Raw genomic sequence first — 16,991 nt, 5'->3', positions numbered from 1 at the left:
AATGATTTAATAAATTAATAATCCAAATGTGATGCAAACTAAAATACAGCATGACATTAAGCAACTGATGGACGGTAATAAAAGTTCTACTTGAAGTATGAACTAGCTTGAACTAAACTACGAATATTCTCCTTTGAGTGGCCTAGGAGCCATGACTGGGAACCCAAAGGAAAGGAAAAGTAATTTTCCAGTTCTTCTCGGCCCTGATATTATACCTTATTTACATGCTAATAACATTGGTTTTCAACTCTTAGGGTCAACATATGGATAAAGCATCGAAATCCTGGTTGTAGTTGCAGGGCAGAATGTAAAACTAGTGGAAGGAAGATGAAATGACTATTTCCTATCTTATCCTCAAAATTTCTACTACCTCCTTCCCTATTCCTCATCAGCACTTTATGAACTGGGCTTCTGTTTCAGAGAAAACTGAACGATCAGAAGAAATTTTCATAGACTCCTACCTATCTGTGTCTATCTGTACACTGTATTCTCACCTGTCACTACAGTTCAACTGTCCATACTGCTGTCAAAGCCACCCTTCTCGTGTACCAGCCCATCTCCACTTACCTCCTCAAGGGCACTGCCACAGCAGGTATCCCTCCTCTCCTGCAACATCAGTTTTCCCCTCTGGGACCCCTTCTTATCATGCTGTTATATATCTCCTCTCAAAAACAAACACCATACTTCTCTCTTGACTCCACATCCTTCTCCATCTGATGTCCCATTTCTCTGCTCCCCTGCAAAGCAACATCCCTTAGAAACAGTTGTGTCAAACCCCTTTGCCCACCATGCTGCAAAAGTAACTGTTCAATCCTCATTCACCTAACCTGTCAGGCACATGTTCACCTTTCACACCAGAGAATAAAGAAATAAATACAGATATAAACAAAGTATCTAAAATTATACAAGTAAAGCAGAATTTGAATGAGACTGAATAAAAGGCAAAGGATTCTTGTCTTCCTGAATGCTTCTGTATTATTATATTCATGTATAATTTCAGTGAAATGATTTAAGAATAGGTTTTAAGACATTAACAACAGAGCAGCATCCTATGCAATGGTTAGGTTCTACAGTCTAAAGTCTGAGCTTAAAGCAAAAGTCAAATTCTAACAAAACTACTTTAAAAATCCCTAAAATTCCCCATGAAGTTCAGCACCATGCTGTCTCTCCAAAGATCCAACACAGTTTCTATTCTCAAACACAGAGCATGCAACCACTTCACTGATTAAACAGATGAGTGTGTTCAGGGACCATGCTGCACAAAGACTGCATGCTGGAACTTTGAGGGGGTGGGTTATGCTGTAACTTTAAACACTAGATTCATAGTCTGTCTGATGAGAAGTATTCAAGAACAAAAAATAACTGATCCAAAACCAGATTCTACCTGGCCTCTCAATGCTTACTCCAGGGCACGCACTCACTGAGTAACATGGCAGCTAGAACTGCTGGCACTATTTAAGCTGTTTCTCTCTCCCTCTTTTTCTTTAGCCCAGGCATATAGTTAAAGGCGAGTTAATTAAATGTCCATAGGAATAGGCTCCAATATACAGAGATGTGTACAACTTCACCGTGAATAACAGAGAGTGTGAATCTGCTTGGAACCCCTAGGAGCTACTACCAGCCAGAGTTGCTGCCTTCTCTAACTCATTACTATTAAAGATTGTTTCTAGAGCTGAAGACAGCCCTAATGCCTTAAAAAAACAAAAACAAAAAACACCCAAAACAGCCCCAGCTGGTGTGGCTCAGTGAACTGAGTGCCAGCCTGCCAACTGAAAGGTCACCAGATCGATTCCCAGTCAGGGCACATGCCTGGTTTTCGGGCCAGGTCCCCAGTTGGGGGAGTGCAAGAAGCAATGATTGATGTACCTTGTATCTCTTGTACATCGATGTTTCTCTCCCTCTCTTTCTCCCTCCCTCTCCTCTTTCTAAAAATAAATAAATAAAATCTTTAAAAAAAACAAACAAAAAAACATGCCCTGGCTGGTGTGGCTCAGTGAGTTAAGCACCAGCCTGAAAACCAAAAGGTCACCAGTTTGATTCCTGATCAGAGCACATGCCTGGGTTGTGGGCTAGGTCCCCAGTTGCGGACGTGTGAGAGGCAACTGTTTCTCTCTCACACAATGGTGTTTCTCTCCCTCTCTATCTCCTTCCCTTCCCCTCTCTCTAAAACTAAATAAATTCTTTAAAAAAAAAAAGAAAAAAAACAAATTTTCTAACTAGATTGGTTTCAGGAGTTTTGAAGCTTTCACAGCTCTGTGACCCATCTAAATCTCATCTTTTCAGGGTAGGTGGCATTACTGTGGAACAATGTGACACTCCTCCTGGTTTCACCTGTGATCCAACTTAACTCTGTATGTATCATAAAGTGCCTAATAACCAAGTTGAACAAATTAGGTAGTAGCTTGAGAGGGACCAAAAGTCTTCCTACACAGAGCTCATTCCCTAACAAATACACAAAACATAGCATATATGAAGGGGGACCCAAAAAACCCCAAAATTTATTAAAAAGTATGCAGTTATTTCTGTATGTTTAAACTTCAGTCACTTTCAAAGTACTCTCCATTTGATGCAATACACCTATCGACATTTTCTCCACTGCTCAAAACAGTTTTTGAACTCATCAATTTTGATGCCTTTTAGTGCTTTTGCCATTTTTTTGTTTCAACTCTTCCACATTGGGAAAACATTTCCCTTTGAGGACTTGTTTCATTGGGGGTAATTAAAAAAAAGTGGCTTGGGGCGAGATCAGGTGAATAAGGGAGGGTGGGGTACAAAAACTGCTTACACTCAGCACAGTGTGGGCAGGTGCACTCGTAAATCACCCATCATGAAATGGGCAAATGCGCTGAAAGAGTCTTCCAAAAAATTCACTGAAGCTGAATGCAGACCCTCATACAACGCCAGCTGGTACAGATACAGCTGGGTTCCTAGAACAATCATCCAGCAGGGGAAGCCTGTATTCCAAGAAGCCTGCCCTCCAGAAGATAATTCCAGGTTTTTTGGGGTGGGGTCCCCCCTCATATTGCAATACTAAGTCAACAGGTATTATGTAAATATCAAACAGAAAGTTATCAAGAAACGATTGCCTTCAATTCCTACCTATAGTTTAGGAAAAGTAAGAGATCAATTAATACTCCGGAGGCAGGAGTATAGGAAAATAACTTAGAGATGAGAATTTTAACTGTTACACTTCTTCTAGGGACACTTTTTCAACATATTCCAAAAGCCCTTTTTTTAAAAGAGTACCACACAATCCCTTGTCCTGACAACTGCATTTCCAGGGAATACAGACATGTACTACCCAATACAGTATCTACTAGACACATGTGAGTGCTGAGTACTCGAAAGGTGGTTAGTCTAAATCTAGAGATGCACTGTAAGTGTAGAATACAATTTGGATTTCAAAGACTTGACATGAAAAAAAATACACAAAAGTATCTCATTTATAGTCATATACTGACTACATGTTAAAATTAAAATCAATTTTGATATATTGGATTAAATATTACAAAAATTAATTTTATATCTTTTTACTTTTTTAATGTGGTTACTAGACAATTTACAATTACATATGTGGCTTGCATTATATTTCTATTGGACAGTACCTCTTTTCAAAGCCTGATTTATGAAAGTGAAAAACTAGCTCCCTCAGCTAACTAGCTCACACTGACCGGTCTGGTCTCCACATAGCGCACACCAACTCCTGCTCCAGCCACACGCAACCCTGCAGCCTTGCAGCGACCTACACACATGCGCGACACCGATGTCAGCCTCACCCCCAGTTTCTGATGGAGAAAAGGGAAAAGCCACCAAAGCTGGACACTGCACACCCTCAGGGTCCTAACTCAGAAAATCACAAGATGGGGGCGTAAGTAAACATGGCTTCTGGCACAACCACAGCAAACATTACAACTAAACTACAGAGCAACTATCACCCAGAATCGTCAGAAAATCCAGCTATATGAAAGCCCAACCACCAAGGAATTAAAAGAAATCACATCCATCCAGATGCGTAGGAGAGGCGGAGATATGGAGAGCCTGAGATGTGGAGAGGTGGAGCAGGCAGTCCCAAACCCACGTGTGGTGGATAAAAGTCAGGAGGGATACCTCAGGAGGAAGGATCCCAGCCCTACACCAAACCACTCAGCCCAAGGTCCCAGTGCCAGGAAGATTAAGTCCCCATGACTTCTGGCTATAAGAACCAGTGGGGGTTGGGGTGGTGGAAAAACTGAAATTCTCAGGTGCCTCCTCTTAAAGGGCCCACAACATACTTAGGACTTACGCAGACTCACTCCATTCGAGCTCCAGCACTGGGGCAGCAGCTGGAAGGGCATCAGTGGCATACAGGAGAAACTAAAGTGTCTGGCATCAGGGCAAGTGCCAGGGGACATCACCCTTCCAGACAAAACTCCATAGGCCAGGCAGTGGCCACTGTCCCTTTTCTGAGCCCTCTGCTACACAGAGCCAGAGAGCAGCAACACCATGTCCGGACTCCATCCAGCTGGTTCACACAGGTTGCCCTACCCTAGTCTTACCTAAGACTCTATCCCACCCAATTTTCGGGTATGCTTTCCTACAACATGCCACACTACTAAGACAGGGAGTCGAAGCAGCTCTACCTAATACATAGAAACAAACACAAGGAGACTGCCAAAATGAGGAGACAAAGAAACATGGCCCAAATGAAAGAGCAGATCAAAATTCCAGAAAAAGAACTTAAAGGAATTGAGATAAGCAACCTACCAGATGCAGAGTTCAAAACACAGGTTATTAGGATGCTCCAGGAACTCACTGGGTACTTCAACAGCATAAAAAAGACCCAGGCAGAAATGGAGGTTACAATAAGTGAAATAAAGAAAAATTTACAGGGAATCAACAGTGGAGTGATGGAGCTGATAATCAAATCAATGATTTAGAATATAAGGAATAAAAAAACATTCAATCAGAACAGCAAGAAAAAATTTTTTTAAAAATGAGGATAGGGAAAGGAGCCTCTGGAACAACTTCCAACGTGCCAACATTTGAATCACAGGTGTACCAAAGGGGAAAAGAGACAGAGCAAGAAACTGAAAACTTATTTGAAAAAGTAATGAAAGAAAACTTCCTTAATTTGGCAAAGGAAATAGATATACAAGTCCAGGAAGCACAGAGAATCCCAAACAAGATGGATGCAAAGAGGCCTGCTCTAAGACACATCATAATTAAAATGCCAAGGGTTAAAGGCAATGAGAGAATCTTAAAAGCAGCAAGAGAAAAGCAGACAGTTACTTACAAAGGAGTTCCCATAGGACTGTCAGCTGATTTCTCAAAAGAAACCGAGAAACTCAAGGCTAGAAGGGACTGGCAAGAAGTATTCAAAGTGATGAAAAGCAAGGACCTACTACCTAGATTACTCTATCCAGCAAAGCTATCATTTAAAATCAAAGGGTAGATGAAGTGCTTCCCAAACAAGGTAAACTTAAAGTAGTTCATCATCACCAAGACATTATTATATAAAATGCTAAAGGGACTTATTTAAGAAAAAGAAGATCAAAACTATGAACATTAAAATGGCAATAAACTCACAACTATCAACAATTGAATCTAAAAACAAACTAAGCAAACAAGCAAAACGGAATCAGAATCATAGATAAGGAGATCACATGGAGGGTTATCAGTTGGGAGGGGGAAGGGGCAGAGTGAGGGAAAAGGTGCAGGGATTAAGAAGTACAAATTGGTAGGTACAGAATAGGCAGGGGGATGTTAAGAACAGCATAGGAAACGGAGTAGCCAAAGAACTTATATGCATGACCCATGGACATAAAGTAAGTGGGAGTACAGCCAGAGGGAATGGGGGTACCAAGTGGAGGGGGCAAAGGGAGAAAAATGGGGGCAACTGTAATAGCATAATCAATAAATATATTTTAAAAAAAGAAAAAAGTGAAAAACTAGAATAAACCTAAGCATCCATTAATACAGATTGGTTAAACAAATTGCAATAAACCTATAAAATGGAATATTCCGTAGCTACTAAAAATGTTGACATACATCTAAATATACTGACATGAAATGATATATTAAGTAGAAAAAATAAACTTACAAAATAGTACAGATTCCATTTTTGTTTAAAAAAAAAGAGGGTATGTATGCAAGTACAGAAAAAGGTCTGAAGGAATATTCATCAAAATGACAACTGTAGTTACCTCTGGGTAGCAGGATTACAGGTAATCCTTATTTTCTTCTTATCCTTTTGTGTATTTCCTGAATCTTTGAAGGAAGCATGACATAATTTTATAATTAAAACAGTAAAGCTATTTTTAAAACGATAGCCATAGGCTGAAACAAAAAGACCAATCTTGCATTATCTTGGCTAGATGAAGTCCACAGTAATAAAGGTCCTTAATCCTACACCATGCTACTCTTGGAGAAGCTTGTAAGTACCTGAGGCCCAAGTAATTCTCAAACCTATTCCAAGTAATTAAGAATGTTTCAGGGTTCTACAGATCATTTGCAAGAACTCTGCCATGAACCCATAAAGTGTTAATTGAGAGAACACTGAAAAAGATGTTCATGAATTTGTCACCCAAGGCAACTAAGTAATTAAAAAGGGGAGGAGTGTGCTGATAGTATTTGTTGCCTATAGGAGAGAGAACTGGGTGGCAAGGGTACAAGAGTGAGAAGGAGAATTCTACATAGTTGTTAGCATCTTTTGACTTTTGAGCCATGTGAATGTACTGCCTACTTAAAAATAAGTAAAATTAAAAACAACACAGAAACATTACCAATGCTCTGTGGCTTTCCATGACTTACTCAAAATTTTAAAAGTTATTCTTTAAGGTATCTATTAGGGCTGAGGTGAAATAAACATTAAATTTTTTAAGCTACTCAAGTCAAAATAGTTGAAGGAGTAGGGGAAGGGCCACAAAAAGATAAGAGGATGACTATGAACTACAAGTGGAAAGATGAGGGGGAGCAAACAAAAGGTAATTTATTAATAATGGAATTTGTTTTTACACTCTTAGGCAAGTAAAAAATTCCAACACTGCCTCTATATTTATATTACATTATAGTGTGTTCTTGGATTTTTTTGCTTATGGGAAATATCAAAATGTCAACCATTGTTTCTATTAAAGGTCTTTAATAATATTGCATTTTGGACCTGTAATGAAACATGGTGCTCACTGCAGTTTGTAATGCATCTCATTAAGTACATTAATAACATGCATTTCACTAAAAGGTCAACTTATTATGGCTGAAGTTTGGCTTTCCGTTAATCACTTCATTTAAAGCTATAGAGCAAAGTCTGAAAAAGATAGTAGAGAGTGCCTGTTACAGGAATACTCATCCATTCAAATCAGTTATGCTTATTAAAAAATCATCATTGCCTTGACTGGTGTGGCTCAAAGGACTGAGTGCCGGCCTGCAAACTGAAAGGTCTCCAGTTAGATTCCCCATCAGGGCACATGCCTGGGTTGCGGGTCAGGTGCACAGCTGGAGGCGTGCAAGGGGCGGCCTATCAATGCTTCTCTCACATATAGATGTTTATTTCCCTCTCCTTCTCTCTCCCTTCTCCTCTCTAAAACTAAATAAAATCTTTAAAAAAAATCATTGTTAACGTTTTAATGTGAAATGATAGTATTATAATTATTTTTTTAAAAATCATTTTCTTTTAGAGATACATGTTGATTTATGGATAAAATGATAGGATGTCTGGTATTTGCTTCAAAATAACCCAGAAGTAAGGGCAGAGTTAGTATAGGTATAGATGAAATAAGATTGGCTGTGAGTTGATGGTTACTTAGATGGTAACAGTATATGTTCATTGTACAATTCCCTCTACTTCTATACAGGTTTGATATATAGCTCCTGAGGAAAACTTTTAAACAACTCCTGCTGAGTTTTCCTTAAGTGACTTGCCCTGTTCCTTATATACCACTGCTACCAATTTAAAAGACCTGCCTTCTAATACTGTAGAACTTTTTAAAGTAAAATCAGAGAAAAAGCTAATCTTGTTAGAGAAATGGTTTCATGTATTAAAAATCCCTTAATTTTGCTAAGGTTACTTCATGCCTTACCACTATGCAGCTACTAAAATATCCAAAAATGTCTTTGAAATTACTTCACAGTTCAAGAGTTAATTACCAACATGTAACATCAAGGTGACTGGGGACTAAGTATATGTGTGTTGTGGAAGGAAGGAGATATTTGTTTAGTTTCTGCAAAGTACAGCTTAGGGCACTAAATATACAAAGACATGCTCAGAAGTTTACTGTGACTCAAATACAGCTGGAAGTGTGCTGTTTTAGAGGCTATCATTAGGACTATGAGACTAAATGACAGTGCCAAGAAGAAAATATGTCAAGAAAACACTACCTGAGGACAGGATCTGAAATGTAACAGAACTGACATTGGGAGGACAAAAGAAGAATCTGAGATGAGAAGAAATCAGAACGGCAGGAGAACCCAACAGCATATGCAGTGTCACCAAAGCCAAAGGGAAATTTTTCAAGGAAAGGTTGAACATTTCAGGGAGGCAGCACTCTGAGTTTGGCAACAGGGAAATCTCTACTCACCTTTCCATAGGCGTCAGAGGCAGAAGCTGAATTTTAAGTATTATAGTGGAATATAACACTACCCACTTTCTAGAACAAATGGTTGATTTAAATTATATATGGAATATGAATACTGATAAAACATCCAAGAAAACTCTGAAGACAGTGTGGATGATAGTTTGTTACAATGATGACCATCATTCGCATAGCTGAATATTGCCAAATGCCTCTTTCAGCACAAAAAGATAGTGCCCATACCTAACATTCATGGGGTGCTGTGTGCCAGCCACTGTGCTAATGCTTTATATTATGTCCTTTAATCCTCACAACCTTATTATCACCATTTTAGTAAGATGTTAAGTAAGTTGCCCACAGTCACAGAGATGAAATCTAAACCTAGGCATCCTGACTTGAATTTCTGTAAAACCAAGCAAACTGAAAAGAGATTTAGTTAAACACAGTAATTTCCAGTGTTCGTTCTGAGGTCAGTGCAAATTCAGCTTATGTTCCACACCAGCGTTATCACATAGTATAGATTCTTCACCCAGAGTAATGTAGTCAAGATCTGCAGTCAAATGCTCTACCCCTGGGCTATATACCCCCTCAGACTATAGTCAAGAAATTGTTCTTAAACTGTGTTTACCAAGACAGGCAGGTCTATAACATACTTGTCATACTGTCATAAGAAGGTTGTAAACAAACAAAAATTAACTACTTGTCAGCTGTGCAGAATTTCTGGTTATTAGAAAACTCCCCACTCTGCCATCTTAGAATATGCGACACTGAACAAACGTTCCTTTCTTCTCCCTCTTTCACCATAACCCACCACATCAGATTAACAGACATCTGTCAGATTAACTGGAGGTCACCGATGAGGCAAAGAGTCAATTGATTAAATGCAAAAAACAAAAACAAAAAAAGACAGATTAAAAAGATCAGAACTGTTGTAAAATAAAAGTTAAATAACACTGAAGTAGCTAAAAATTAAATTGTATACAAGAAAAAAAATGTGTCCATTATATCTGATACTGACTAACCCTTAAAACATCAGTATTTTAAGATGACTCAGAAAAAAAATGGGAAGGCTCATGCAATAAGAGTACAATAAGCAAAAAATGGAAAAGTTCTTTAGCAAAACATTTCAGGCATTTAACCTACAGCAGTCTGGGACTCATTCAAAGCAAACCAAGAATTAGGGTACTAGGGCAACAAAAAGCAGGAAAGTGCTAAAAAAAATCTCAAAAATTTTGAAAACTGCCAATCTACATCATTTATTTAAGGGAGAAAGGGGAAAAGCTGAGGGAGAAGATATAAAAGTCCCACCCTCATAGTATCTGCAGGGCTCCTGAAGGTCTTTCACATAGTAAACAGACTTCAAGTACAGCAGGACATACTACCTAAAGACTAGACTCTAGGAAGTTCCAATTCCTAATTAAACCACTTCTTCTATATAAAAGTTCCACAGAATGCCCTTCCCTAGAAATCCTACATACGTATTTACTTTGAATGGTTCAAGGTGATTGTCCCTAAAGGCAGATACCAAATCAGACATTCTCCTCAGGTCCCTTCCAACCCTAACTCTATGATAATATAAAAATAAACTTTAAAGAGCAAATGCAAACACTAAGTCTCAGCACATAAATGAGGAATAGCAATTTCAATCACACTAGCCCCAAATCTGCCTCTACCTCAGACCTACGGTGCCCTGGCCAGGTAGCTCAGTTGGTTAGAATGTCATCCCAACACGCCAAGGCTGTGGGTTCAATCCCTGGACAGGGCACATACAAAAATCAACCAATAAATGCATCAACACGTGGAGTAATAAATCAATGTTTTTTCCTCTCTCTCTAAAATCAATAAGGAAAAAATATTTTAAATTAAAAAAAAAGAAAGGCATAAAAGCTGGAGTTTTCTCTCTGCCATGCATGAACAAGCTCTGTAACTTTGGGCCATTCATTCTCTATGAGCCACAGTTCTCTCATCTGTAAAATGAAGGGACTAGGAAACAAAATATTTCTGAAGTTTTTTTTGCTTCTAAAATTTTTGGTTTTCACAGCTCAGCAATTCTCTTCTGAAATGTTTCGCTCCCTCTGTCCAGTCATCACCTGTCCTCACTCTGGGCGACCCGAAGGAGATGAGTGAGGTCATCTTAGCATGTTCTAGAAACCTCCCAACAACCACAGCAACAAAAAGTCATCTTTTAAGTATGCGATACAGCCAACTCGAATGAACTGAGTGTAGTTGCTCCTTCTCTCCCTTTCTGTTACAGCAGATTTTCAAAGAGGGTTCTCTGAGCATTAAAAGAAGTAACTCGGAAAGCCGAAGAGAGGGGCAGGTAAGAAAAAAACTGAACAAACATGACTAGAGCACCCAATCCATTTCAATCAAAGTTATCTTCATTTGATAACAGACCTATATTTCTATTTTTAAGGTTAAAACTACTATTTTATACCATATTATCACTAAAACCACATCTCTTCTTCAACTACGTGGTGCTGCAAAGTATCCCAATACGGTGTAAGTGTTCTTACTGTTTTTTAGGGCGCTGGCAAACTCTGGGCCACCTTTGTCCTTGAAAATAGGGAAAACATCTGGTTGAGGAAGCTGATTGGTAGTCAACAAAGCTTTTTGTAGTTTGATCCTTCCTTCCAAGAGCTGGTCCCACAGTGCTGAGAAAGAAAAAAGAATTCCATTACAATCTTTCTGTAGAGGGGAGGGGTGCAAGGGATAGGAAATCACACCAGTCTCTAAGCAGCACAGCTTTATCAGTTTCATGCCATGGGAACACTCTCTATTACAGTAAATAAATTCAGTATCTTAGAAGCAAATATTTGCTACATGAGAGAGAATGCTAAAGCCCAAAGAGAGGAGAAAACACTCTTCTCTTCAATCTTCCACAGTTGCCAGAAGTACTAGAGCAGAACCAGCTAAGCAGCTCAGGGTAGAAATGGCTGGCTAAGCGTAGAGGAATGGGGCTTTAGGCTTCTAGGTAAGTGGGGCATGTCGCAAACTAATTGGAAGGACACAGGAGAGAGCGAACAGCCAAAAACAAATAAACAAATAAAAAGGACATCAAATGCAGACACTCTGAAAAATAAGCAAAGAACAAACCATGTACAAACCTATCTGGTTCTTCACAGCTCTGCCTTTCTCCACTTCCTCGGAAACTTTGACACTGGAGAAGGTCATCACCACACCATCATCTTCGCTGTTCTTGTCTTTAGCCACTTCTTCCTCACTGGCACCCTCAAAGTCTTCTTCCCCATCGCCTTCTTCCATGCCACTCTCCTCCTCTTCATCTTCCTCCTCCTCACTGCTACCAAGGTCATCCATTCCTTCAGTAAATTTTTCAAAGTCACTGATGTGCTGGATACTGAAGCCTCGCGTTTTCTTGGAGTGGCTTCTGCTCCCCTTCCTCCAGGCCTGACTACTGTCCCCATCGTCACCACTGTCCTGTTCCTCAGCAGCACTCATAGCATCCTCATCGGATTCCTCCAGACCCAGCCCCTCGGAATCGCCATCTCCAGACTCTTCCTCATCAGATATTTCCTTATCTAAACAAGGGAGAGAAGAAGGAATAATGGATGTTACATTGAGGCAAATACCAGGCCATATTTTTTTATTTCATCTAAAGGACCATGGCAGTTATCAATATAAAAAATATATATTGTACATTGTATTCAGTGTACAATATTTATTACACATCTACTACCTCTAAAATGCTAACGGAGAAGCAAAGATGAACAAAACATTAATCCTATCCTAACGAAAGGTTCTAGTGGGAAAAACTTGTAAAACTATAACACAGAAAAGACTTGAAAGTGCTTTGACAAAGTTTTAATAACCCAGAGAAGGGGGACATTTTAACTGTGGGGACAAGTGAATTTAAGCAAAGCTGTAAGGAAGATATAGCTTTTGTTCTAGACCTTAAAGGGCCAGATTTCAACAGATATGAAAGAATTACCAGTTTTCCCAAACCTGTATCTAAAAAAATATATGTTACGCCTTGACTGGTTGGGCATCATTCCACAAGGCAAATGGTCACCAGCTCCAGTCAGGGCACATGCCCAGGTTGTGGGTTCGGTCCCCAGTCAGGGTGTGTACAAGAGGCAACTGATATATGTTTTCCTCTCACATCAATGTTTCTCTCCCTCTCTTTCTCCTTCCTTTCCTCTCTCACTAAAAGCAATGAAAAAAATGTTCACAGATGAGGATTAGAAAATAAATAAAAATATTTTTAAATGTATAGTTGATATAGGTCATCAACTATCCCAAATGCACCATCTCTATTACACAAGTGTACACTATTTATTATATACTTTGTAAGCACCTACTATGAGCCAGGCATAGAAAAATGCCAAGGAATGACTAATAGAATGTGACACCTATGAGGAAGGCCTCATAGTCTGGTGGGAGTGGTAGATATACATACCAATAATTATGTTACAATGTTATTAGTATAAATTATAGAGAAGGAACCACCTAACTCTACTGAAAAGGTGAGGGATGTGTATGAGATATTGTAATTTTACTTATTAAGCATATGGTAACAGCTCAACAGACATAGAAAGGGGAAAGAAAAGAGAAAACAGCATATGCAAAGGTCTAGCACCATAAGAGTACACTAGAGTACAGAATGCAGGACATGAGCCCACAGAGTTGCCCAGGGACCAAATCAGGAGTGTCTTACCTCTAGTAGGAAGGAATTTGAACTTGATCCTACAGTAAATGGAATGTTAGTTAAGGGCCCTGGTTTTACTTATTCTTAGGGTATCACCTGATTAAGGTTCTTACTGATTTTCCTATCTCTTCCATGGTAGAACATAAAGGTCCCATGTACAGCAAACATAATTATTAGATACAGGGACCAGTCGCCAACAATAAAACAAAGATCTGAGAGGCCTTTAGTACTTTTTTTTTAATTATTTTATTGCTGTTCAATTACAGTTGTCTGCATTTTCCCTCCACCACTCTCCCCCACCCTAGCCAAACCCACCTCCCTCCCGTGCTTCCACCCTCCCCCTTGTTTTGTCCCTGTGTCCTTTAGAGCAGTTCATGAAAACCCTTCCCCCTATTACCCCTTCCTACCTCCCCTCTGGTTACTGTCAGATTATTCTTAATTTCAATGTCTCTGGTTATATTTTGCTTGACTTTTTCTTTTGTTGATTATGTTCCAGTTAAAGTTGAGGTCAGTACTTCTTTTAAAAACTACATATTAACTCAAGACACAGAGAAGGCTATCAAAAATATAAACACAAAAACTAAATGCAAAGTTCTTTAAAGGTCTGCCATTTCTCAGATTAAGAAACATTCCTATAGCCCTGGCTGGTGTGGCTCAGTGGATTGAGCACCCACCTGCAAAACAGAGGGTCACCAGTTCAATTCCCAGTTAGGGCACATGCCTGGGCTGCAGACCTGGTCCCCAGTAGGGGGTGCACAAGAGGCAAGCACACATTGATGTTTCTCTCCCTCTTTCTCCCTCCCTCCTCCTCTGTCTAAAAATGAATAAAAAAAAATTATTTTTTAAAAAGGACTAATTAAGAATAAAAATCTTGGAGTAAGACTTTCTTATTTAAGTCCAGGATCTTCTACTTACTACCTACATGACCTTGAATAAGTTATTTAACCAACCTGTTCCTCAATTTCTTTACGTATAAAATGGGAATAAATAATACCAAGCTCACAAAGCTATTTGGAAGATTGAATGAGATGATATATGTAATAAGGATTTATTGTGTCCCAGGCTCTTAGAACTTAAAGGGCTCACCACAGTGCCTGACACATGGTGAGAGCTCAATAAATATGACATTTGTCACATACTGGTCTTTTTATCAGTCTCTAGACAAAGAATGTGAAATGAGCTTATCAGGAATCCTCAGAACTACATCAAGGACTAAATCATATACACTGTATTTTGCCATATATAACATGCTCCTGTGTATAATGAACACTCACGTTGTTGACCCAAACTTTCAGGAAAAAAAATCTTCTGTTTTCACTGTTTAATTAAGTTTTTTATTCATTTATATTTAGATACTTGTTTTGTATTGTAAAGGAACTTTAGCATTTATTTTTTAACATATTATGGTACAAGAAATTTTATGTAACAAATAATTACAAAACACAAGAATAGATACAAGGTATTTCAGATACTACCCATGTATAATGCACATCCTTATTTTTCCCTAAAAAATTCGGGCAAAAAAAGTGCACATTATACACAGCGAAAAACAGTATCATAACCTAAGTGGAAGTTTATTTCATATTATCTATGGATTCTCAACATAGCAGTTCTGACCTCTCTGAAGAAAAACAAATGACATCCACTCAATAATTACCATATCCGGCCCCTTCTTCCACTCTGCTTTAAAACTATAAGCTCACATCTTCTAACACTTTTGCAGGGAATAGGGAAGGATTATTACTTTTACAATGGCAAAAAATTAGTTTCACAAATTGATATCATACAGTGACCCAATGCAAGGCTGAAAAAACTGAAGGAAAAGGATCAGTCAGTATGCTTATCAGAGGCAATGCTTTTTCAAAGCCCTCTGCAGTATCTAACATTGCCTTTTCTCTCACCCCATTTTAGGGTGAACTATTAGGTTAAATATAAGGAATGTAGCAATTTGATAGATCCACGCTTTAGATTCCTTATGAAGTGAAATTACCATTTTTTAAGTGAAATTAGAATATCTCTAAGGCCCTTTCTAATGCCAAATCAATGGTCTCTCTTTAAGATAATAGGTGGGAGTACACAGACTAGCCTTGCAAAGTTCATTAAAGCAGGGGGTGAGGATGGGGGGGATTTTAACCGTGAAAAAATTAGGAAAGAAAGAGTTCCAGGCAAAAAAAAAAATAAATCATGCAAATATAACTACTCACCAGATGAACCAGATGGAGGATGCTCCCAATGGTCTTCCTTCCAGGCTTTTCTAGAGATGGTCTTGCCAGAATACCTTTTGTCTGTGTCCAAGAGGGAGGCTGATGCCAGTTTTCTAATACTGCCCACGGCCAGCAAGTCACCTTCCCCATCTTGCCCTTCATCAAACCTGTCAATCACTCTGGCAGCAGTGGCTGTGGGGAGGGGGAAAGTAATAAGAATCTCTCTGTCAGAAGACACTTTAATGATAGCCCTGTCCAATACTTTCAACTTCTACTTGAATGTCCTCTACAAAACCCCGCCAACTTCCAGGAATGGGGAACTCATTCGCTCCCAACGTATACAGACCTCAATCTTATTGCTCTTTCTGAACAGAAAGCTGACTCTATCTACTAGTAGGATATATGTCTATGCCTTGGATCACATAAAACCAGTGTAATTCTTCTTCCATGTTCCACAGTCACTCAGATATTATAAGTCAACCACCATCGCGTTCTATCCTCACTCCATCCTATCCCTTAAGGAGTTTTGTTTGCTTATCCTGGATAAACAGCCCTGGTTCCTAAGACAGTCCAGAACTCACATTTACCCTTCATTATTCTCCCTTCCTCACACTTCTCTGGTTCAAGCCTAAAGCAGGATTATTCCCAACTAGACCTGGAACATGAGCTTACAACCGAGTCTGGTTCAGCCCCTGGGCTAGGGTCTTGAGGCCTAAAGAGGCTTAAAACATCACCATGCAAATCTACTACTTCATTCTCCCAGTAAATTCTTAGGGACAGGCAGAGTTTTTAAAAACAGATGAGCCTTTCTCCTCCTCATTTCTAATGCAATTCCTGTAAAAGCATCCTGCAAGATAACTTCCAATCTGCTCCTAAGACTGGCTCCCTGCAACAGTCCTCCATCAACAGTTAACCAAGCCGTAGCCCGAGGGCTGCTCCGCCCACCCGAGCGCCCAGTCTAGACAGCGTGTCAGAAGCCGCAGCCCTCCTCCGGACCCCGGGGCAACCCTCCAGGAGTCAGTTTCCCTCCGCACAAGATGCCGGCCCTCACCCGCTGCCCGGGTCCGCACAGGGCCGGACCCACCGCTCTGCACGTGGCCTAGCCGCCCCAGTCAGCCTCACCCTCCTCTGGGTCGGCCTCCGGATCCGCCTCGCGTGGTCTCGGGTTCAACAGCTGTTCCAGCTGCAACGCCAGGGGCTGCGGCCCAGCCATCTTCACCAGGTCTCACTCCCCTCCGCACCGGGCACAAGAACGTGCGGAACCAGCCCCGAGGCTCTCTCTCTGCTGGCTCCTCACGCCCGGAGACTACTCTTCAGCTCAGCCAGGAACCGCGCGGAGCGGTGCGGCCAGCTCCGGGCTGGCAACTTCCGGGAGGCGTTCGGAAGGGGGCGGGGCCTTCGCGTCACCACTCCAGTGAAGGCGGAAGCGCGCTGGAGACTGAAAGGACTGTCGCGGTACAGCCGCATTTGCGTGTGCGCGTGCGCCCTGGGGCTGTGTTGGGTGGTGCGCGAACGCGCGAGATACTTGCCTGTCCCCCGCGCTCAGCAAAAATTGCGAAGCGGGTCGCCGTTGTC

At 40.3% G+C, this 16,991-nt stretch overlaps 1 protein-coding gene across 1 annotated transcript in view; it reads right to left on the bottom strand.

Annotated features, from left to right (window-relative positions):
* The window catches only part of AATF (apoptosis antagonizing transcription factor), a 102,915-nt gene extending 86,133 nt beyond the window's left edge, over window positions 1-16,782 (bottom strand). Inside the window, exons 1-4 of the mRNA XM_045836604.1 lie at window positions 16,539-16,782; window positions 15,417-15,608; window positions 11,654-12,085; window positions 11,063-11,200 (exon numbers count right to left, since the gene is read on the bottom strand). Coding sequence (XP_045692560.1) covers window positions 11,063-11,200; window positions 11,654-12,085; window positions 15,417-15,608; window positions 16,539-16,629 — 853 coding nt within the window. The 5' untranslated portion in view covers window positions 16,630-16,782. The remainder of the gene's footprint in view (window positions 1-11,062; window positions 11,201-11,653; window positions 12,086-15,416; window positions 15,609-16,538) is intronic.
* Between the last annotated feature and the right edge of the window lie 209 nt (window positions 16,783-16,991).

Source organism: Phyllostomus hastatus, unplaced genomic scaffold (genome assembly GCF_019186645.2).
Source record: "Phyllostomus hastatus isolate PE091 unplaced genomic scaffold, TTU_PhHast_1.1 phas_contig_210, whole genome shotgun sequence".
Classification (NCBI taxonomy): domain Eukaryota; kingdom Metazoa; phylum Chordata; class Mammalia; order Chiroptera; family Phyllostomidae; genus Phyllostomus; species Phyllostomus hastatus.
This window is presented reverse-complemented; position numbering and strand designations above follow the sequence as displayed.